We start from the raw sequence: 23,478 nt of genomic DNA, 5'->3' as shown, positions 1-23,478 counted from the left end.
AAGGGGGAGAAAGGAGCCCTCTGTTCCACCCCAAGGTGAGGAAAAGGCCAAGGACAACCTCCTCCACAGGCTGCTGAGCTTGACCGACTTCGGCGGTAATGTAGTCCCCTGGGTCTTCTCCAAGTGGCCTCACCCTCCCCACTGGGTGCTGTTAGGGGGCCCTAGAACCCCCTCCCAGAGATGCCTCACCGTCCCAGAAATGCCTCCAATTTTGTAAAGCAGTCCCTGAGCTACCAGAACGAGACATAGCTTTCTGCACCAGCTCCCCTCCTACCCACGCCAGCCCTGCACCAGCTACGTGGGCAATAATAGGACACGGAACCCATGAATTCAGGAAGCAGCCCATGTTACTCCCTAGGGTCAGAGCTCACTCCATAAGCAGAATGTGACTCATTTTCTCCTTAGTCACTTGCCCACTCCCCAACAAACTCAGGTACACTCCCAGGAACATTTCCCCGTTATCAATACAAGCAGGAGAGAAAATGGTTACTTCCTAAAGCAAGAAAGTAACTGACATAGAAAGTCAAAGAATAGTGGTTGCTTTTATGCAGAAGAGAGGAGTGGCACTTTGCTTGAGGTACAAAGGCAATTTCTGGAATGCTGGCAATGATCTGTTTCTTCAATGACTGGTAGATACTTTGGTGTTTGCTTTGTGATAAATCATTAAACTGTAAAAATAAAAATTGGAGATTAAAAAGAAAAAAATAAAAGAAAATGGTTACTTCCTAGATTATAATCCTAGTGCCATTATTTCCCAGATGATGACTTTGGTCAAGTTTTTGTAACCTCTGGGCCTCACTCTCCTCATCTGTAAAATGGGAATGATGAAAAGAAGAAAATAAATTAATAAAATAAATTTTAAAAATAAAAAAATTTTTAAATAAAATAAAAATGGGACTGACAATAGTAACTCCTTCGTGGGTTATTCAGGTAATCCATGTAAGCAATTGGCTGGGTCCCTGATAATGTTGCCTGTTGTTATTATAAGCAAATGAGTGTGTATGCTTCGCCCCCAGGGCTATCACTTGTTTAACACCAAGGACAATGATAATCTTATCCTTTGTAGGGGGGAGAGGGCAAAGGGACAGGCACACATTAAATCAGACAATGTACCATTTTATTCCTTATAAAATATATTTCATATTGTTGCTGTAAAAACATTACATTTCACATTTTTAAAAAAATTTTTTGACAGTAAAAATAATACTTGGAAGACAGCTGGGGGTAAAGGCGCCAAGAAGACAAGTTCACAGATGGGATTTGTCTCCCTCTTCTCCTTTTTTTTTTTTATTTGCCCCTGGTAAAGTCAGAACCTGGGAGGACCAGAAAGTAACAGGACAGATTTCTTCATACAAATTGGAGTTTCCACATCCAAATTCATTATGTCCTCCAAGAAGTCGAGCCGCGCGGGCCGACGGCAACAATGAGGACGTCGCTCAGGATGCATTCTGAAATGACACAATTGCTTTCACAGCCGGCTTAGAAGTCAGATCATTAAATCCAAGCCATTTTACTAGCACGTTGGTCCTTATGCTTTGCACCTGTGACCTCATTTGCCCACAGCTACTATTCGCCGGTCTCTCTCTGCACTGAATGCGCAAGCACGGGTGCGGATTTGGTATTATTAAGGCTGTTCAGAGCAGGCACCACAGACTCCAAAGGTACTTCCAGAAATATTCTGAATAAGGGAAACGTCCCTGGAACAGTTTCCCAAGACACCTGCTTTTGCCAATCCGTCCTGTTAGTTTCCAGTGCGCACCTGCGGCCTCTTACCTCCTATCAGATTCTGCCGCCCGGGTGGGCCGGGAAGGAGGGAGAGATACAGAGATGAAGAAAACAGGCGTGATCGCGGGATCAGTTCACAAACCCCCACCCCCACCCCCGAGAAGAGACGAATGGGACAACCCCAGGACAGACCACACGTCAAGAACCAACACGATAGCCACAGATGGGGCAGCGGGAGGAGGGCGGCCAGAGGAGGCCACCACCACCAGAAAGGAGGCAGGAGCAAATGCTGACGGGGAAAGCCGCACCAGAACATTAAAGAAAAAAAAAAAGAAAAAAAGACCCTCAGTTTTTAAATCGTTGCATCAATTTCTTCTCTCTTCCTTTTCTGCCCTGTGCACCAGTGACATAAGAAGCCTGCCTTACTTAGAGAAAATCTTTATATCCAGTTATATCTACACGGTCCAAACTGAGGGGGAAATTAAAACAGCTTTTCTAAAGGCGAGACCCAGCAAGAGCTCTGATTAAGAAGGGAAGGGAAGAGGCTGCTGGGCTGAGCCTCCCCCCACCCCCATCTCAGAAGCCCCTTCCCCCCTCGGGGAGGACCTGCAGATGCACAGGGTGGGAAGTGAGGCGTCAGCACAGCAACACCCTGCATTAGCTTTTAATCAGGGAGCTTGAAGGGGCAGCAGGAAGAACCCAGGGCACCTCTTGCTGGCCTGGTTTCAAGCTTTACCAAGGGACAGAATTCCACATACTTTTTTTTTTTTTGACTAAATTATAAAAATATACCCCATCACCACCAAAAACACTCATGCATAAGAGTGTCTTTCCCTTCTGTCACCAAACCCAGGTCACTATCACCCTTCACAACATCACAGCCCTATTCTGTTTGCAACACTCGGAAACCTGCACGGTTGCAGGTGTGTCTCGGACTGAAAGGCATCTGCACGGTTCCTGCTTCAGCAGCCAGATGATCCCACCTGGACCAGGAGGACAGCCTCGCTCACAGCCAAGGGCTGGACGCCGCTGTGCAGGCCCCAGAGGGGTGGCCTGGTGGGATTCCCTGAGCCCCTGACATCTGGGACGCAGGCCCTGAGGAGTCCCCAGACCAGTCCCGCTCGGAACAAAGGTGAGGCTTTGAGACAAAAACACGCCCTCCCCTCCGCCCAGCTCACCCAGCCTGGATCCGTCACTGGCTGGCACGGCGCGGAACCCCCCTCTCCTTCCTCCTCAACAAGAATAGCTTGGCTTATTTACCTCCCAAGCATCGCAGTCCGGGCTCCCCTCCATTCCTGAGGTCTCCAGAAGCGCCAGCAGCTGCTAAATCAACCCCGCTCCCCCTCACGTGACCTCCTCAGGATCCTAACTTCCTGCATCCTGCCGGCAGGCAGAAACGGCGCTCAGCAGGTATCTGGGAAGGTGACACCGTTATCAAAGTGACCCTCCCCATCACACTGACTGGACCAACCAGAAGTCTCCTGCACTGACTGAAGAGTCCTACTTGTCACCTCAGGAAGGAGACCAGATGGTCCCCAAAGGGGCAGGTGAGCCAGTGGACCCTTTGGGGACCACTCAACGCCCTCTCACAATGGGGGAAGCTGCCACCTACCTTTCAGTCTGTTCTCTCCGCCAGCCCAGCCCTGCGGCCTTGGAGGGACATGGGAAAATCCCTGGTGAAACCAGAGACAAAGAGGAACCTACCTCGGGGCAGGGTCTCTCAACCAAACAAAAGGGATCTTTAATCAGAAAGAGGCTTCTGAATACACCGCAACAGAAAACAAAGTGTTTCTGGGGTGTCTTCCAGAGCTGGCGGGGAGTGGATTCACTCGGGGAACAGGGGAGAACTCTCACAAATACTATATATACCCTCTGGTCTCTCCTCAAGGAAACAGGAAAGGGTGATCAAGGTAGTGTTTAACTGCCACACCGTGCAACGTGAATTCCTTTAAGCCTTTTGGCTCAGCTATTTGGGGACAGTCTTTACAAACCTACGAGTCTGGGCTTGGAGAAGAAGCCATACAATATCGGTTGGGCTGCAATTCAACGTCAGGGAACCCGGATTCAAACAGTCATCACCAGGAAAATGGTTTTCCTTCGACTTCCACGGAAGCTGACGGGTGAGGACAAGGTCTCCCTTCTCCCACATTCGGGCGGAGAAGAGGGCCGGCTGCACCTTACAAAGCCCCCAGATTCCCCCCACTCTCCCCCCCACCAGCCTCGGCAGGCCCTGCTCTCTGAGTCATCAGCCAGAAATTTCTTTTTTTTTTTTTTTAAAGAAAAGTAAATCCATCTTGCTTACAGTCCCTTCTGGAAGAGTGGAGAAAGCAAAGAATTCACCACCTCAGCAGGAAACAGAATGAGCTGTTCCTTCTTTCTTTACGGACAAACTAATCCCCTAGGGAGACGGGTGGGGGGGGAGGGGAGCGGAATCAGTTCTTTGGTCTCTGGTTCGCTGCAGAATACCCTTGGTCAGTTTTGGCTCTCTTCTATTTTAGGGGGGAAGAAAATATTTTCATGGGTTTTTTTTTTGTTTTGTTTTGTTTTAAATAAAACGTTCCCGTGAGGGAGGGAAAGACGTTTTAAGTATTAAACCTTAGCCAATAGAGCCCAAACTCCCAATGTCCACGCTTTAGCTTTTAGGTTTCTGCTGAGGGCTTAGGAGGCGTCTGCCTTTGTCCTCTGGCCGCCGGGCAGGGCTGCTGGACAGCTCAGTCCAGGAAGCGCTGGCAGGCCTTCTTCCAGCGGCAGGCTGTGCACCACTGGTCCCGGTGCTCGATGCCGTACACCTTGCGGCACTTCTTAGCCTCCCCGCGGGCTTTCCTGCAAGACGGAGCAACGAGGGGACAGTCACGCACTGGCTGGAGCGCGGCCGGGCCCGAGGCTGAGCCAGAAGCGGTGGTGGGAAGGGGTGGGAGCCCCCAGGACCAGAGGACCAGCCGCCTCTCCCCCAGCTGCCTCTCCCCCCAGGTTCCCTGGGACTCTGACCCTGCGGATGAGGGTCGGGCGGGGACCGAAGCCAGAAGGGAGGCCTCGGGAGCAGAGGGTCTCACCTGGTGCTGCTCTGGGCCCGGGGTGAAGAAGTGACAATCAGGTGAGATTTCATGGCAGGTGGAGGCTGCTGGGGCTCGCTGAAGCTGAGCGACCGGCTCCGGACCTGGGCACGGGGTGGGGAGGGGCGTGAGCATGAGGGCAGACGTGCAAGGCGAGAGGACGAGAGGACAGTCCCCAGGGACAGCCGGCCACACCCGCCTTGTGCCAGGAGGCCTTCTCTGGACGGACATTCTGGGCAGAGGTGAGCAGAAACCAGCTAGGGAGGGGAGGTGGAGAGGGACGAGCCGGCCTGAAGCCACACGCCCGCTGGGGGTAGGGGCCACGGGCAAGGGGGAGCCACTTGGCCTGGCCACCTTGCGGCCTGCTCCCTGCAGATCTGGTTGCAGCCACTATATGTGGGGCCAAAGGAGGCACGGCCCTGCCTCAATGACACCTCCAAGGCACGTTTTACAGCGTGTGATGCCTTCCTGCAGGAGACGTTTCAGACTGGAACCCACCAAGCATGGTTCAGAAGGACTTCCGATTTACTTTAGTTCAGAGGCAAGCCACCTAAGGCGCTGGTCCCCAGTGGCCTGGGGACCTCTGATCCACCCGCACAGCCCACCCACAAGCTCCTCTCTCCTTTCTCACCCGCCCTCGTCCTCTCCAGCTTTCCCAGGTTCTCTCCCTTCTCCTCTCAGCATTAAAACCTTACCAAGCACGCACAGACGCTCGCGGCTAAATAGGGCGCGGACTCCACCTGGCCCCGTGATCATCTTGGCAATCAACTTGCTTGATCTGGGCGCTCCTCTGCAGGTGAGCCCCTCCCACCTTCTACAGGAGCCTGTGACCCGCAGGGGGTCGGGGGGGGGCGAGCTGGGGGGCGAGGGCACAAAAACCTTCGAGAAGCTGGGGCACAGGAGTCGTGCGCGGGGAGGCGGCCTCCGGCACCGGGTCCCTGGAAGTGGTGACGGGCTCAGAGCTGGGCGCACTCACCGGAGAGAGGGAGGAGGCCGTAGAGGGGGCAGCGGCCCAGCTAATACTGGTGTAGATGTGCGGTGAGACGGGGATCTGGAAGGACGGCAGGGCCTGCCGGAGATCAGAGAGCATCAGCCTGGGCCGCAGCTCAGGAAGCTTTCGGGGCCCAGCCCTCCCCCCGTGACCTCACGGTCTGCAGCAGCAGGTGCACCTCAGACTAGGAAATTCTGGGACACCCCGAAATGCTCTTCCAAAGAGAAATATGAGAGTACCGACTCTGTGGGGTCCCCTGAGTCTCAGGCTCCAATCTTCTTTTGGAGCCCTTCTCTCGGAGCTGGTGTACACGCCAGCCTCATGACTTAATCATCTCCACGGATTAACTTCTTGGCTGCATCACCCACCGAGAACACGCTCGAGGCAGCTTCCCCCAAGAAGTCCAAAAGCCTTCCGAGTGGGAGCCTCTGGGGCTGCGCTAAGGGTCTGGCGTCCCCAGGCCACCGCGTGGAAGCGGCACGTCCAGGTTGAGGGTATTTGTAAAAACACCAGCCGCCCTCTCCAGGCCCCATCTCACAGAGTTGGCCGACTGCCCGAAGGGCCACCTGAAGTTGGCCCAACATGAAACAGCTAAGCGGCCACTCATTCTAATGAGCAGAAGAGCTGGCTCGGTCTGTAAAGGCTTTCTGATGGAAAGCACTGCTTTTTAATTACAAACTTGCAAATCAGCCTAGAGTCGGATAAAACCAAGCTGTAGGCATACGAGGATTTTAAGGAAAACCGACACGTGGCAAGCAGGGTGTTCAGTACCTACTACGTGCAGTAAAGTCCATCGTAATGCCACGCCCTCCATGACAGCTTTACCAACCCCATAGGCATAGTAGCTTGGTCTTTCTGTAGCCACAACAATTTCTTATGCCTCCAGTAAGATACTTTGATTACTTATTATAATTAACCATAGTTACCCATTCATTTCTCTCTCCATCTAAAGCATACACCTCACAAGGTCAGGAACGATGTCTTATTCTATCCGTGAAGCTTAGCCCGAAGCTTAGCAGGTATTCGAAAAACTGAGTGCCAGATTATTTCTTAACACAATTCTGGGAACTGGGGATTTGCCTTGGGAAACCCAACTACACTCTTCTATCCCCTTTTATAGCCAGCGATGTACCAGTTCCCCAGCCCAAATCCATCAGCCTGGTTACCCAGGGATCCATCCAGATTTCTCATAACCGCTCAAGACGGCCACTGAGGTAGAACTCTGGAACCCCCATATTTATCGAGTATGAAGTCATTTTTCTTTTCTTCTTTGTAGAAGTCAGAGATTAGTAATGCAGCCAAAGGACTCAGCCTTCAGCCGGGGTGGTCAGTGGCCTGTGATCAGGCTGACCAGTGACGGTCACACGCTGAAAGTCCTCAGGGCCACCAGACTGAGCTCCCAGCAGGTCCCCACCCTGTACCTGGTATGCGTGGTCGGCCTGAATGTGCCAGAAGGAGCCGGGAGCTGACTTGCTGAGAGCACCAGAGGGCAGGTAGGACTCCAGGCCAGGGTGATCTGGGCCTGAGGACTGGGCTTTGGGAGGAGGCGGAGGGAGAACGGCAAGGGGCGGGCTGGTCACGCTGGGGGTGGGAGCCGGGTCGACGGTGGAGCCGCCAGCGGCAGTAGCTTCCTCCTTCATCTGCACCTCTGTGTAGTAGAAATCCTCCTCCCGCTTGAACTGGTCGGAGTCCACGGTGTCCCTGCGTGGGAGGGAGATGCACCGATGACCAGGGACACGCTGCCTTGGTCCAAACACAGGGGAGAGTGAGGCGCGAGGGGAGCAGTTGCCCAGGGCCACCTGGCGAGTCTGGGAAGAAGGCCAGCAGGACACCCAGGAGCCCTGCTCCTGACGTGGGCTCACAGGGGATTACATGCTGGCCCGTCACGGGAACTGTTTTCCCCATCACTGAAGGCTTCTCCTCCCGCAAGATCTGACTCTGGTCTCCACCCCAGGTCCTCTCCGGGCCCCACCCACTCGCAGTTGCTCTCCTTCAGGAAAAGGGCTCTGAGTCAGTTTCCTTGGCCATAAGCTGCCCCAGCTCCAGGGGGTCAGTGCAAAGGGAGCCCTGGCTTCCCCAGGGGAAGCAACAAGCTCTCACCAGTCGCCCTCTATCTGTCCAGAACTGAAACACCTTCCTTCCTACGGTGAGGTGAGAGGACACAACGGCAAGGTGGAGAGAGCTCCCTTCCCATCAACAGCATCAGCATCCACGACTGCAGGAGGGGCCTCCTTCCCGGCAAAGATCTCTTTCCAAGGGACTGTTTTGCAGGGCACAAGGCCAGGGACAGGAGGCGTCCTCAGCCGGCCAGTTTCTCAGAGGCATTCGGGACTGTGGGTCTCGGGGAATCGGCAGGTGGAGGATGCCTGAACGGCACCCTCGGCAGAGGGGCCCTGGGCTCATACCTACCCCAGGTGGAGGGCTTTGACGTGGCGCTTGATGCCCACGATGGAGCGCAGGACTTTGCCACAGTTGGGCCACAGGCACTTGTACATCACCTTCACCGAGTTCTGGGGGAAAGGAAGACGGGGTAAGGGGGACGTGTCCTCCCCTTCAGCCCCCTCCCAGCCTCACCCAGTGGGGGCTTTAGCTGCCTTCGAACAGAACCCAGCAGAAGGCCGAGGAAAGGGTTTCCCAGAGACCAGAGACACTGACAAGCAGGGGCACAGAGCCTGGACTCAGCAGCTGGTCCCGGGGTCCGGCATCGGCGCCTTGAGTGGGGATGGTTGCTGGGGAGGAAGGAAGGCCTGCCGGAGGCCTCTGCAGGAGAGCAGGAACGAAGGCAGGGTTGGGGCAGAGGTGAGAAGGCCAAGGACGTGGCGTTGGAGAGGAGGAACAGGCTCCTGGGAATGCCAGGAGGAAAGAGAAGCAGCAAAGGAAAGCTGAAATGGGATGGAGGCTGAGAAGGCCCAGGACCCGGGCCCGTCCCCTCCATGGCCGAGCTCCCCGCTCACGCTGCGTACCTTTCTTTTGCGGGGAGCTGGTTCATCCAACAGGAAAGCGTCCGGGTCAGTCTCAAATCCGTTATCAGTTTGGGGAGAGCCAAAGGCGTCCCCCAAATACTTGGGGCTGGCCTGGGGGTGGGGGGGCGAGGGGGTGGAGACGCCGCTGCTCCCACTCCAGTGCCCGCTGGTGGTGCTACTGCCGCTGTCCGACACGTCGCCGCTCTCCTTCCACGGGTCACAGGCTGCGCGGGAAGCTGGGCAGAGACAAGACAGAGGATGTCCCTGGGTCCACTCCAGATTCCGCACGGACAGCCCAGGGCGGAGGCCAGGAAACTCAGAAACTTGGAGTCTGGGTTCCCGCATCTAACTCCTGGCTCTGGCTTGCCTGACTTTGCCACTCCAAGGCGGAAAAACAAAAAGACAAAAAAATGTTGCCCCGCCCCCCAACAAGCCCCTCCCCTTTCTGAGCTTCAGTAAAAATGAGGAGTGGGTCCATTCATTGCAGCGCTGTCTGTGGGTGGCCCTGCTCTGCTGTAGCGGACACCTCCTGGCAACAGCCATGCTGATGATCTGACCACCAGACACACGCCGCAACTGCATTTTGTGTGCGGGTGTCCCCCACTTTTCGGAAGTTTGCTTTACACCATTTCCCTTTGAGGAAAGACCCACAGTCGGCCCTCCGAATCTGCAGTTTCCGCATCCAAGAATTCAACCAACCGTGGATTAAAAATATTCAGGAAGAAAAAATTCCAGAAAGTTCCCCAAAGCAAAACTTGAATTTGCCACACACCAATTAAACATTTAAACAGCAACATTTAAAAGGCATTTACATTGTATTTACAGCTATTTACATTGTACGCAGCACTTACATTGTTTTAGGTATTAAAAGTAATCTAGAGGTGACTTAAAGTATACAGGAGGATATGCGTAGGTTACATGCAAGTCCTATGCCATTTTACACAAGGGACTTGAGCGTCTATGGAGTTTGGTATCCGCAGGGGTCCTGGACCAATCCTCCACAAACACCAAGTGACAACCATACATTAGTATCTGTTTTCATTAACTAAAAGAAATCTGAGGAGGGTTTTCACTTTATGAAAAAAGGTGAAAATAGCGTTCGATGTTGGTTTTGCAGCGAGCTGTGACAGAGGCAGTGCGCACCCCAAGCGGTAAGAGTGGCCCCACTGAGCTCCTTCCTGGGAGCCACACTCGGCGCCTCAGCACCTAGCGACCAGAGCTTTGAACTGTGTCTGTGAGCGTCCGTGCTTCATCTTGATTTATTCTGTGCAGCTGTGAGCAACATGTGTCCTAAGGTAATTGCTTCGCTTTGTACCATTTCAACTTTCACAGAAACGTTCTACGTTCAGATAGCAGGGGAAACCTGTATTATTAATGGAAAGATAACCTAATTAAAATGTGCTTGTCACTTTAAAGGCAGGGGGAGAGCGGGGAGAGGGAAGGGGCCAAGCCTCTCCTGCCTCCCTCCCAAGCACGGACAAGCCGGCTGGGTACCACTTGGGAAGCTTTCCCTGCAGCAGAGTAGGATGGAGAGGCCAGGTTAAGGGCCTGTTAACCAGGCTTTCTTGAAAAATGCCTGTTTGATCATTTACACCCAGGCAAGTACATCAAAACCGGCGTGTGAAAAGAAACCATCCGGCTAGCTCTCGCAGCTGTCAGGAGGTGTAGCCTTTACCAGAGCCAGCTGTGGCCCAGGTGGCTCTTCTGTTATCCACAGGGAACATGCTTAGAGAAGGAAAGACGAGCTCTGAGAGCAGTTCAGACTCATCACAAGATGACAGGAGGCCCACACAGCCGACGTGGCCTAAACCCGCTGCCCTGCTCCCAGCAATGCGTCTGAACAGGAAGGTCACAGGTGAGTCATGTCAAATTTTCAGTTTTTAAGCTGCCTTTCTTCGGGCTGCTTTAGGCCGGACCCAGATTCTTCCATGCCGAGACCATAAATCCATATTAATTTTTACTATAGGAGAATCTGAAATTTTGATATGTGGAAATAGCAAGGGGGGAAAACTGTGACACATGCAGGTATGGTGGCCTTGTCCCCAAAAGCCCCAACTCCCAACATGGGCAGCATTCCACGGAGCCTCCTTACCCTGGATTCTGAGATGGTCTACCACATCCCCTGTGGCCAGGATAAACATCCCACTGCTTTTCTCTCATCCCACTCCATATTCCAAACCCCTTCTAGGCTAATCTAGACACCCAGCATTTCGTGTTTCCAACGCAGGCTCTCCTTAATTAAGTCTCACACGCTAGGAAAAGCCCACCCAAACAGAAGGGGACAGATGAACTCTGCCCTTCCTAAGTGTCACTGTCAAGTCTCAAAGCAATGACTTCCTGGAAACCAGAGTTTACGACATCTACACATGGGGCTAAAAATAGGGTAGCCCTTCAGGAAAGATCTCAGGAGCCGCCAGCGGGTCAAGGGTTCGCACACGTCCACTCAAGAAACCTATCAGGGAGAGAAGGGCAAGGGAGCAGAAGTGCTACATCTAGCATCAGGACAGAAGAAGAGAGCAGGTCAAACGGCAGGCCCGCCCTACAGTACAGCAGCCTTCCACCGAGGAACCATTCAAATGGCTCAACAGTGACACTGGCACATTGGCACACAAGGACAAATACAAAACAAAGCAAAAAGTGAATCTCATAAATTAACCTATACCTTGTAAGAGGAACATAAATTGCTCTACCTTAGGTCATAAGATTTTCTAAGGCAGGGTCAACAGAGCATGAAAGCAAAGTGCTCCCCTGCAAACGCATGGTGGACTTCTAAGAAATCCTTGTAATCCCCTCTGCTCTCTACACGCCCATGCAGAGCCATCCTAACAATACAGAGACCAGAGGGAATGGGTGGATTCTGCACAAAGAGTATCCACGATCAGAGCAAGGTTCTGGTTGTTGTAGAGACCTCACCTTGCAGAATACGTCAACATGATTAGCTGCCAGGGGGGCCTTATTTCTCCACTGACATCAACGTCAGATCAGAAATAGACTGGGACTTCCCTGGTGGTCCAGTGGTTCAGACTCCACACTCCCAATGCAGGGGGCCCGGGTTCGATCCCTGGTCAGGGAACTAGATCCCACATGCCACAACTAAACATCCTGCGAGCGGCAGCTAAGACCCGGGGCAGCCAAATCAATCCATCAATCCACAATGTTTTTTTTTTTTAAAGATATTATAATGGGGAAAAAAGTCTTTAATGGACAATGAAAAATGTTTATCAAAGGGGACTTAAGATATCATGGCATATTATCAGTTAAGATACGTATATGCTGGTGTTGGGATGTGTGTATGAACATATGTAGATGGATTACACACACACACACACACACACACACACACACACACGCAACCTAATGGGAATTGCAGTCAACGATTTTCTTTCCCTTTATGACACTTTCCTGGATCTTCTTCCTGTTGACCAACCTCCTGCATCTCCTAAACTCGTAGAGTTTCCTAAGAACTTAAGATTGACTCCTTTCCTCCCTGCGTTGCCTGTGTGGCCCCCAGGTGCTCACAGAGCAGGTGTGTGATGCTCTGCCTCACAACTGGTACCGTCAGACTGCAAGAGCTTCCTCTAGCAGCCTAGCCATTGACGACAGGCCTTGGGTGAAACAAGTACGTCTGCCTTATCACCCCCTTAAACTGATTTTCTATGTAGCGAGATTACTTATGAGGGACGCTTATAAAGGCCACTTTCCTCCTGGTATGTGTTCAGAGCTGACTCCGTATTTTCCTATCAGCTTTTAAGAAGCTCGCAATTCAGTTATCTCACCAATGAAAAAGTTATTCCCTGGGAGTAAGTTAGGCCAGCCTGATGCCAAGTTTCAGAACAAAACCCCTTCAGGTTCAATACCAGTCTTATCAAGCTACTAATATCCTTCCTCCCATATTACTCGTGATGTATTTTGGGGGTTGTGCTAGAATTTTCTTTTCATTTATAAATTTGCTGTGAAGTCTATCGATTTACTATCGATAGGAATCGATAGTGAATTACTAGCGATTACTGTGAATTACTATCGATTCGTATTACGCAATTAGATTTATTTTAGACTTCAGCTCATTTGTTCCACACGAATTTACAAGGCTGAATCAGGCACTTGTAACGGGGGAGTGCATCGGCTGAGGCCACTAGGGGACCATTTGGTCAGTTTCTACCTTTAGAACTCAATGTTCCTCCACTGGCCATGTTCAGCCCCACAAGTGCCTCGCTCGCTTACTCCCATTGAAGAACTTACTCAAGTGGCCAGTGTGGCTCAGTCCCGTGCTCAATCATCTTCACAATGCACCAGGAAGCTTCTCCCCAGAGGAGGAAACTGAGGAAAAAGAATGGAAGCGGCTAACTCTGTGTCACTCAGCCACTCTGGGATGCCAGGGAGAAGAGACTCCAGAAACCCTGCTGCCAGGCCAGCGACTCAGGCAATTATCTGCCCAAAGCAGAAGAGGTCGGTCGTGGGCCTCTGCCACACCCAGAACCCACCCGGACCCCGTTCCTCACCAGAGAAGTTGGTCTCGACCCCAGGAGGACTCTGCACCACAGGGCTGCAGGACAGGGACGTCAGCACCATAGCTGCCATCATCTCATCCATCTCCACTGCATCCGACTTCCTGGATTCAGACAGGTGAGAGCCAAAGGTTACTTCCTGACACAGCTGGTCATGTGAGCATCTTACATTCCTAGATTGTCCCCTCCACGCCTCGACTCCAGTCAGTCAGTGTGTGCTCAAGTAATATTGTTAAATAAAGCATGCAGACCTCTCTTCATTCTTCATGAAAAAGACTCAGTTCTGAGCTACACTGATAATATCAGTCAACCCCCGCAGAAGCAGGCTGGTCCCCATCCCACTGCTGACACCCGGAGGCAGTTCCACTCTCCCTTGAATTCCCTTCCTAAGTCTAAGTCTGCAGCTTAAAATCAGGAATTTTATTTGGGGGAAAGGAAAATGAGTCCAAGCAATGAAATAAAGCATGGGCATAAAAGACGGCCAGCTAGAATTCAAAATCACCAAAATTACCTTCCTTTCCTCGTTTTATATTTAAATTTAAGAGGGAACAATTACACTAACCAATTCCTTCCCCTCCCCCCAAGATTAATGATGAGGTATTGTGATACCTTCTGAATGTGAACAGAACCTGGTACATAAGCCAATGAGCAAAACACCCAGAAATACTAAAATAAATCTTCCAGTGAAAATCTCAATGCTTTATACAGCAGAGTTCTATAAAATTTTACACATAATTTTTTTAATCCATATAAAGTTACATTATTTGGAAATAAAATTAAAGTTATTTCTAAGTTAATGCTAAAGTATGAAAAGTCCATCTGAAATAAATTTCTAGGTGGCTCCTCTATTTCAAAGGACTGTATTATACAATTCATTCTTTACAATTCAGATCCACTAAAATATACGACTGGGCTTGAAGCAGCTAAACGAAAGCTAGTAATGTATTAAATGTGTCAGCATCCCCCTTTTTATATGATTATTTGTATTTTTATTTCCACAGAATGGAAAGACAAATTCTTTGCCAGTATTCCATTGAATTGACAATCACAAATGTTGTTGCTCTGGTCTGGTCTCCAGACACGGGGTGTACTGTCAATAACAATAATACTCACAGACAAACACAGATGGGGCAGGGGGCAGGGCTCAACTGCTTACACATCCTGTATATAAGAATCTCATTGGCAGGGGCTTCCCTGGTGGCGCAGTCGTTAAGAATCCACCTGCCAACGCAGGGTACACTGGTTTGAGCCCTGGTCCAGGAAGATCCCACACGTCGTGGAGCAACTAAGCCCATGTGCCACAACTACTGAGCCCGCGCTCTAGAGCCCGCGAGCCACAGCTACTGAGCCCGAGTGCCACAACTACTAAAGCCCACATGCCTAGAGCCTGTGCTCCGCAACAAGAGAAGCCACCGCAATAAGAAGCCCGCGCACCACAACAGGGTAGAGCCTGCTCGCTGCAACTAGAGAAAGCCCGCATGCAGCAACGAAGACCCGACACAGTGATCAATAACAAATAAAAATAAATAAATTTATTTTTTTAAAAAAGAAAAGAATCTCATTGGCAGATTTTCTTTTTTAATCTTAAAATATCAATGTGCATAAAGTATATAACATAGAAATTAGAATATACATATTCTCAGGGAAAAAAATCATGTCATAAAATTCTAAAGCTGGGACTTCCCTGGCGGGTCCAGTGGTTAAGACCGTGCTTCCACTGCAGGGGGCGCGGGTTCAATCCCTGGTCGGGAGCTAAGATCCTGCATACTGTGCGGTGTGGCCAGAAAAGTAAAAATAATTAAAAAAAAAAATTCTAAAGCAAAGTAAGCATACTTCATTCAGCATCGATAGTTTTAAATATCTAGCCAGGGCTCTGCAATCTCTAGACTGAGGCTTCCGCCTATTTTAGCCTGGCTCACAAGCTAAGAGTGGCTTAACAATTTTTAAATGGTTTTAAAAATCAGAAGAAGAATATTCCTTCTTGACATGACACATGGAAATGACATGAAATTGAAATCTGAGTGTCCGTAAGTAAGGTTTTATTGGGGCACAACACGCCCGCCTGTTTACATACTATCTGTGGCTGATTTCACGTGACCACAGCCAAGCAGAGCAGCTGTGACAGAGACCGTTTGGCCCACAAAACCTACGTTATTTACTCTGGCCCATTCTGAACACGTTTGCTGACTCCTGATCTAAGCCATTTTTTTCTCTCTCATCATGAAAAACTAAGACCTAATTTTAGTTTGAGCATGAAAGGGGAAAAAAATAGCCCTTAGCCAGACAAAGCTATATCACCCATAATAGAGTTACGGGGAAGAAAAGACGCCCTTCTGGGTCTTTTGAAAAGGATGCCCTCTCACTGTATCCCATTTGTCCGATATCTTGACTACTAGACACCTGGTTGTTCCACATTCCTTCCCCAACACAAGACATCCCAAAACCCCATACCTCACCACCCATGTGTCTTTCAGAGCCCAGGTTCTGTCACACAAACCTCTTTGGGACATCAATGTTCCTGGAGACAGGCCTGTAGGCTGGTGCCTGGGTTCCCTGCTCGGGAGGTGGCGCCTGGGGGATGGGGCTCTGCAGCTCGGCCGGCCACACCTCCTCCACTTTGCAGCAGATTTGTAACTTCTGGTCCAACAGCCAGACAGTCACCTTATCCTCTGCCCAGCTATGCCGCTCCACCAGTCCTGTACACTCTTGACCTCCATACCACACACAAACCTGGGGAGAGAAGAACAGCAGCCAGTGGTCAGCACTTGGGAGTTCTCACTCCATATGTCCCCAGTTCTGGGAGCCAGGAGCCATATGCCACAAACTGCATTCTCCGACTCATCTTTAATTCAAGCAGATGCTCCCAGGTACCTGCTTCCCACCTGAACACCCAGACTAGCCACAGTGGATTGGTTCTTCCCAAAACAAATCCTTACAAATTTTCTAGATGGAGAGAGCAAAGGTGTCAGTTTCTGGGATTTTTTTTTTAACTTGGAGTCTATACGCAATTAAAGTTAAGTTGTTATCATCTTAAAATAGACTGTTATAACTATAGGATGTTTTCTGTGAGCCTCATGGTAACCACAAAGAAAAAACCTCTAGGAGATACACAAAAGATAAAGAAATCAACGCACAGGACTCCAAAAAAAAAAAAAAAAATCAACAAATCACACACAAAAAAAGACAGCAAGAGAAGAAGAAAGAAACAAAGGAATTACAAACCAGTCAGAAAACAGTTAACAAGATAGCAATACCAAGTCCTTACCTATCACTAATTACTTTAAATGTAAACGGATTAAATTCTCAAATCAAACGAATTTGGAATCTGTGTCCCTCCCTCCTGATTTCTTGCCCTGACTAGCCTCTGAAGTCCTATATATCTGCTGGTCCCCAACTATCTCCTTGAATTGCTCACACCCTGCATTTTTCCCTTCAGAGAATCCTGAGTCTACCTGGGAGCACGATGGTAGTGGTGAAGAAGTAGGCTGACTACTTTCAAGGGTGCCTAGCAGTTGCCAGGTGGCCTCACCTCATGGGAAGAGATGTCTGGACGACACAAGCCTTGAAACAGAGGCAGAAAGCAGAGCCTCTATTATCAGCTCTTGAGAAGGCAATGAAGGAGAAGCCCATGCATCTGGATCTAGTGCCAACATCAGGCACGGGTGATGCCTGAGCCCTGCCACAGGGGAGGAAACACTGGAAAAGGGACTCCAAATGGCATTCCAACTAAACAAACATCTTCATCTCTTGCAAACATCTAAAGGTAATTCAAAGATGCAATCTTATCTGTCTCTTATCTGTAAGTCTGAGATTCTTTCCCTTGTTTTTATAAAGTTGCAAACTGAGACAGATTAAGAGAAACAGCTCTGGCCATGCTTTGAACTGAGGTTCTGAACCGGCCTGAGCCCAGAACTGTTGTGGGGGAGCCCTGGGTCTGCTCATTCCCTGGGGAAGCCTGCTGCCCAAGGGCTCATATGGCTGCAGCGAAAAGGTCTGTGCTAAAGCCCGTGCCCAGAGAGTTTCACTCAGGGCACCACTGGGCTGCCAGACGCAAGCCTGGAGAGATCAGACATTTGTCCACTCAGGGATCAACCTACCTTCTGCCCGGGCTGAAAGGCCACCTGCTGGAGGCCTGAGGTGCCTGGAGCCTTGAGGAGTTCCTTGGGCTGCTCCTGGCAGGACGTGTCCTTAGAGGCAAGGAAGGGCTGGGGCGCCGCCCCCTCAAGCAGCTCTGCCTGAGGCTCCAAGGGTGGGGCAGCCCCGGGTGGCCCCAACACCCGGGCGCCCAGGAGGGACCTCTTGCCAAGGCGCCGGGACAGAACGCTGGCCATGCTGCTGCCTTTCCTGGGAGGCAAAGGGGACACAGAGTCCTTTATCCCGTATCTGGAGGCATCAGGAGGCCCTACACGCAGCCGGAAGCCGTGAGTGTCCGTTAAAAAGGATGAAACATTTTAAAGTAACTTTTACAACTTTTTTCTTTTTACAAAAGTAACACCTGTTACTAGTAGGACATTTAGAATGTACTGATAAGCACAAAGAAAAACAAATCCCTCAAGAAGCCGCCTCCCACAGATACCCATGTTTCCTAAAGCATTCCAAGCTTTCTTCTACACACAGATTTATATATTTCTATTTCTACAAAAATGGGATCATGGTTTGGTAAACTGAATTTACACTTATCCTGTGTGGGTTATACTGTATCACTACATGTTATTCTACAATCATACTTTTATAAGTCACACAGTGTTTTCTTAGGCGGATGCATCACTGCAAATTTAACAAATTCCTTATTCTTCTTCCTGAGGGCTGTACCCAGGGTTGTGTTGCTGAAACTGCTCTGCCCGCAGGGAGCATCTCAGCACACACACCAACGTCCGCTTCCCAGGTCAGGATGCTATTACAACAGCACTAAGAGATGCTCCCACACCAACATCCGCTTCCCGGGTCAGGATGCTATTACAACAGCACTAAGTCAGAGCGGGAGGGGGTCTGTCAGACACTCAGATTCTCAAGCTCAGCTGGCTTCGGAGTTGCCAACAGCCACAGAAGTGAGCCGTGCTAACTATTCCTTGTTTTCCACTTGAGGGAACTAAAGTGGGGGAGCTTAAGCGACTTATTCCTGGCGGTACAGGTAGTTGGTGTCAGAGCCTGAACGAGATCTGGTCTCCTGACTCCAAACCCAGGTCTTCTCAGCGCCTCCCAACTGCCTGCACCCTGCCCCCGACAGGCTCCGGGCTCAGGCCACTCGAGCATTCAGGGCTGATGGAAACGCAGGGCCACAGCCCTGACACGGACCAAGGAGAACCATTCCAGGCCTCTGCACGGTCACCCCACGATGGACAGGAGCTGCTCTGGAAACGGCACACATCATTTCTGCGTGCTCAGAGGCATCCGCTCACCCCCACGCATAATACTCCAGAAAGCAGGGCACTGGGGAGCGCTGTCCTCTGCATTTTATAGGCAAGAAGAGCTAAGAAGGAGACAACACCAGAAAGCTTGGTGTGATGCTCCTTTAGTCAAAATCCTCCTGCCTGAGAGGCGGGGTTCTAACCAGCCAGCACTCTCTAAGCCCCAGGGCAGGGGTTGGGGGGCGGACACCCCTTGACCTTCATGTGCCTACACCATTACAGAAAAGAGGAAGTCAATCTTATGGGACCTCAGAGATTCAAAACAGTCAACGAGCTTGCTCTTGGGAAATCCCACCCCTGATCCACAGCCTCCCTGCTAAGCAGGATGCAGGGAAAGCACAGTAGATGTGCCTCAGGCTGCACTGTGGACCCCACTCAGAGCCTGTTTCCTCATCTGTAAGTCACAATGCTAATACTCCCCTTATCAACCTTCAAGGAGCAATGAGAACGTTCCAGTAGAAGCCCTCTGGACACAGGCTTCTAAATAATTCTGTATTAGACTAACCTTTCATGTTCTTAAAAAGATGATGAATAATCCCTTCCCCCCTCCCCCGTTAGGTAATAAGATATAACCCCCAGGTTATTTGGACAGCTCACCTCTTAACACCTCATTTATGTGTAGACATTGTATTCACACCTAACACTGAAGAGCATTTCCTACGTGCTAGACGCTAAGTGCGGTACTGGCATTCTCTCATTCCACAGGTACCATTAGTGTCCATCCTTATTCTGTTCTCAAAAAAACAAAGACCCAGAGAGATTAAAAGACTTGACCAAGGTCAGGGTAAAAGGCCAAATCAGGGCCCCTCAGGACCTACTGACTTCAAAGTCTGTGTCTTTTTAGGACGACACCATGCTCTCCCTCCTCTTTCCAAATACCCTCTGCCTGGGGCCCATGACCTATGGCCTCTACTTCCCTATTCTCACCTCCTTGGACTCCACTGACTTCCATCTCTGCTGTCCATGTCATGACCTGGGTCACAAGGTACTGCCCAGCACCAGAGGGTCAATCTCTGTGCTCACAACCCCAGGCATACCCTCCTCCCTGGTTCCCTCCCCCGGTCCTCAGGCTACTGGTTGCCCTTGTCAGCAGCTTCATTCCCACCAACTCCTCTCCAAGAACTGACTTCCACTGGTCACCCAACAACAGGTCAGAACTCTGCAGTCCCTTCACCCCCAGAAACCAGAATGCCTCGCATCCGCACAGGGCTCGAGGGGTGGATCGCTACCAGGGGCCACAGCTGCTCCCAGGCCTGCTGGGTCCGCTGGCGGAAGGGGAAGAATCAGACCTGGCACCCTGCGAACTCACGCTGCCCCTTCTCCAGAGCGCTCAGAGCTCCTCAGCCACCCTGTGGCTCATTCCCTCTGGGTACCGTAGCACACTCCGAATCTCTGCTGCCCCAGGTGCCCTGTTCCCTCGTTAACTCACTTCTCAGTATTTAGTCGAGGAACTGATCTGTACAGAGCATAGCCCCGGTGCTGTGGCAGGTGTAAAATACTAGGATTTTCATAGACTCAGTACCAACACTGTTCCCCTACCTGGAATTCCCATCAGGCTAACTCCACCCCTGTCTATTAAGCTTGGCATTTCCAGAGACTGTTCCAGCGGCCTTTCTCCTCCCTCCCACCCCTCTGCCCCTGGCCGCACCCACGCCAGGAGAAAACTGCACCATAGCTATGGGTTCAAACTTTCTTTGAATAGTTCCATAAACCTTCTTTACTTTTCACCCTTGTCCACAAGTACCTCGGGGCTTCGTTTGGGTCCCATGCCATCTTCTCGTCTCCCGAGTCCTGGCCTCCTTCCCAACCATCCCAGCAAAGTATGCTCAGCAAACATCTCCACAGTAACAAAACGTGAAGGGTAAAAATAAGTTTAAAAGTTAAGAATAAAGTCGCAAATACAGAGGAAAAGGGTTTGGCACATTTTTATCAGTGTTTTACTCAGAGCTTCAAGGGCTAGAATCAGAGTATGGTATCTCCACCATGAATTCCCTAGAAAGCAAAGAGATAAGAAAAAGGTCAAAATCGCAGCATCCTACAGAGTTCCTCTCTAGGTGTCTGGTGACTTTATACTTAGTAACACTCTACTGGAAAGCCTTACTATGTATGTCATCAAAAGGAATAAAAACTTAAGGAGTAAATTCTTTACCACTACCAAAAAAAATGTCCAAGCTGATTTGGTGCTAATTTGGTTAAAACTCAGTCACCTACCACCGTCCTCGAAGCCTCAAGCCAGAAAAAAGAATCTCAAACCCTCAGTTTAACGTCGCTGAGCTAGAAGTGAAGCCACAGTGCCACTTAGAGACATCAGATGGCAGCATCCATCCAGAGAAAGAAACAATCCTGCTCTTGACCCAAAAAAAAAAAACAAAAAGAAAGAAAAAAACACAGTTGCCACCCCCACTTTCCACAGCAGGAAGTTTGAGGTTTCTACCACTGAAATGAAGAAAGGGTAGTATTTCCAAAATTCCTGGGCTTCCAGACGGAGCCTGAAATATTTGGCTAACAGACTCTGACGATGTTTTTGTTAAGTCTGTTTTTTTTTTTAATGTAAAGAACGCTTTTTATTTGCTTTGTGAAGCTGCACCTTCCAAAGCCTGCTGGATTTGCACAGTTGGTGAACCTGCCCACTTCCGGCTTCTTCCCACATGCATTCTCTGGCCTTTCACCTTTAACTGGCCTGAATTCCACCCTGAAATACCTTTTATTATTTGTTTTATTTATAGTGCGCCCAAATCTTAATTTTTAAAAGCAGAAGAGAAAGAAGGAAGGGAAACTGCCTTTATTAAATGCCTAATAGCACCAGCTTTCGCAAATTGTATCTAATTTAATCCTCAGAGCGACTTAAGATAAACATATGGTCTTTTATGTCTGATGAGGAAACTGAGCCACTGAGAGGTTAGGTTGCCAAGGCTACACAACCAGGAAAGGCAGCCACTAGGGACTGAACTCATGTCTATCTGGTGTCAAAGGGCCTGATCCTACCATTATTCCAATAGGTGTGAGATCTCTCAAAATAAAACACTCAAGCTTGCTTTTCACCTACATGGTATTTTTTTCCCCCTATGTCGGTGAACCTCTACAGGAAACAAAAAAAAAGAAGCAAAAGCAAAACAAACAAACAAAAAAACAGCTCCCAATCCTGCAAGTCTCCTTGTGTGCTTTTTCTTTCCTTGAAAACCCATTCTCCACTTGCATCTTAGCCTCCCACCTACAAAATAAAGGCCAATGCTTTCCTCCAACCTTGTTCAACAGTCCAGGTCACTGTTAATCATTTAGCAGTTTGGGAAGACCTTTATACACAATATTGCCCTCTGAGAGGGTGCAGAGAGATAATGTAATCAATCCCAAAAGTTAAGGGAAATCTTAGCCAAATTTACACTGAGGATTGATAGCATGGGAGTGAAAAAACATGAATCTAGATTAAATGTAGGCTGGGCAGGATGGCCAGGTGTATTGATCAGCATTATATTAGGAACATGGCTCAACAGATAACACCATCCCTCAAGTCCTTCGGGGATTCGGAAGTGAATTCAAGCACCTACAGAGGTCTGCCATGCAGGCAGGAAGAGGATCCAGGTTTATGTAGACTCTAGAGGGACTTTCCAGGACGGCCTTTACTTTATACCTTAGCTTGAGGGTCCCAACCCCCTCCCAGCATGTTTCTACCAATGTAACCACCGCTTCCTTCAAATCTTTCTTCCCTGATCTTTACTTTGAACTCACCCCCCTATTGGTTTCTTTCTTGGGAGCTATTGATGGTCGATAATAACCAGCCAGCCCCGAACTTGCCATATGGTTCAGGTTCGGCAAAGAGAAATCAAGAAACATCTTTTTCAGGGTAACAATAACAGTGTTTCAACACATAGTCAAATCCAGCTTTACAATGTTACATTCTCGACTTACGAAGTCCTTGACCGAAACATAAACTCATGCTAAAAAAGACTTCCTGGCTGATGTAGTTTTAAGATATCCCGAGTCCTCTTTGCTTCTCACCGCACCACTGTCACCCACAGGGAGGGGTTGGCTACCCGAGAAGATGTATTTTGGTCCATGTAAAAGAGGTTAGACCTTCTCCAGGCTCAGCAAACATCTTCTGATGCGCTAATAGCCCTTAATGAGGACATCTGCCATCAGTTAAATAACTGGGACCGACAGAATAGGAAAACAAACCCTCTCTGTGGTTCTAAGTTGCAAATTGCCATTTGATGTGTCACTGTTGCCGGAGAATCCCAGGTCTCAGCACATCCATGTGTGTGTGCGCGCGCGCACGCGCTCACGCTCAACGGGTGCTCTCTCCTACCTCCCATGGCAACAGGCCATGACGTCACCGAGTAGCACTTCCAGGACACAGGTCATAAACTCAAACTGATTCATTACACAACTAATGGGGGTTTTGGTGGTGGGTGAAGTTTGGGGTAAGACTCCCCTTTGCCGAAGCATGGGTGCTTTGCTGCCTCTCTAATGAACAATTTAGGGACCAAGGTGCCGGGCATTATTCCTCTTCCAAGAGTTTCAGGTTCTCCACTAACCTTAAGCTTTCTACTCTATGATCTCCCCTGGTAACCACCGCACAGAACATCGATTTGAGTTTTGGGTTCTTTGGCTAATATTTTGCATATCATTCTTAATCTTTTATCAGAAAGTTGCTAATGTTTTCTTTTTAATTTAATTAATTAATTAATTTATTTATGTCTGCGTTGGGTCTTCGTTGCTGTGTGCGGGTTTCCTCTAGTTGCGGCATGTGGACTTCTCATTGCAGTGGCTTCTCTTGTTGCGGAGCACGGGCTCTAGGCACACAGGCTTCAGCAGTTGTGGCGCACAGGCTTAGTG

The 23,478-nt window shown here is 49.8% G+C and overlaps 2 protein-coding genes across 9 annotated transcripts in view; both read right to left on the bottom strand.

The window, feature by feature from the left end:
* Positions 1–23,478, bottom strand: part of FBXO16 (F-box protein 16) — a 169,399-nt gene that overhangs the window by 37,878 nt on the left and 108,043 nt on the right. The window lies entirely within an intron of this gene.
* The window catches only part of ZNF395 (zinc finger protein 395), a 37,878-nt gene continuing 17,843 nt past the window's right edge, over positions 3,444–23,478 (bottom strand). For 6 of the 8 annotated variants that reach the window (XM_004270704.3, XM_049710715.1, XM_049710716.1 and 3 more), the window contains 9 exons: positions 17,335–17,581; positions 15,735–15,967; positions 13,232–13,341; positions 8,733–8,968; positions 8,179–8,279; positions 7,191–7,470; positions 5,755–5,847; positions 4,779–4,882; positions 3,444–4,548 (listed from right to left, as the gene is read on the bottom strand). In XM_004270704.3, coding sequence (XP_004270752.1) covers positions 4,437–4,548; positions 4,779–4,882; positions 5,755–5,847; positions 7,191–7,470; positions 8,179–8,279; positions 8,733–8,968; positions 13,232–13,341; positions 15,735–15,967; positions 17,335–17,581 — 1,516 coding nt within the window. In that variant the 3' untranslated portion in view covers positions 3,444–4,436. Of the gene's footprint in view, positions 4,549–4,778; positions 4,883–5,754; positions 5,848–7,190; positions 7,471–8,178; positions 8,280–8,732; positions 8,969–13,231; positions 13,342–15,734; positions 15,968–17,334; positions 18,146–18,200; positions 19,163–23,478 lie in introns of those variants that run through there. The other 2 variants (XM_049710713.1, XM_033429828.2) reach the window with 2 other exon arrangements.

This window comes from Orcinus orca, chromosome 6, assembly GCF_937001465.1.
Source record: "Orcinus orca chromosome 6, mOrcOrc1.1, whole genome shotgun sequence".
NCBI lineage: Eukaryota > Metazoa > Chordata > Mammalia > Artiodactyla > Delphinidae > Orcinus > Orcinus orca.
Note: the sequence above shows the minus strand (reverse complement) of the source record. Positions and strands in the feature narration are given on the sequence as shown.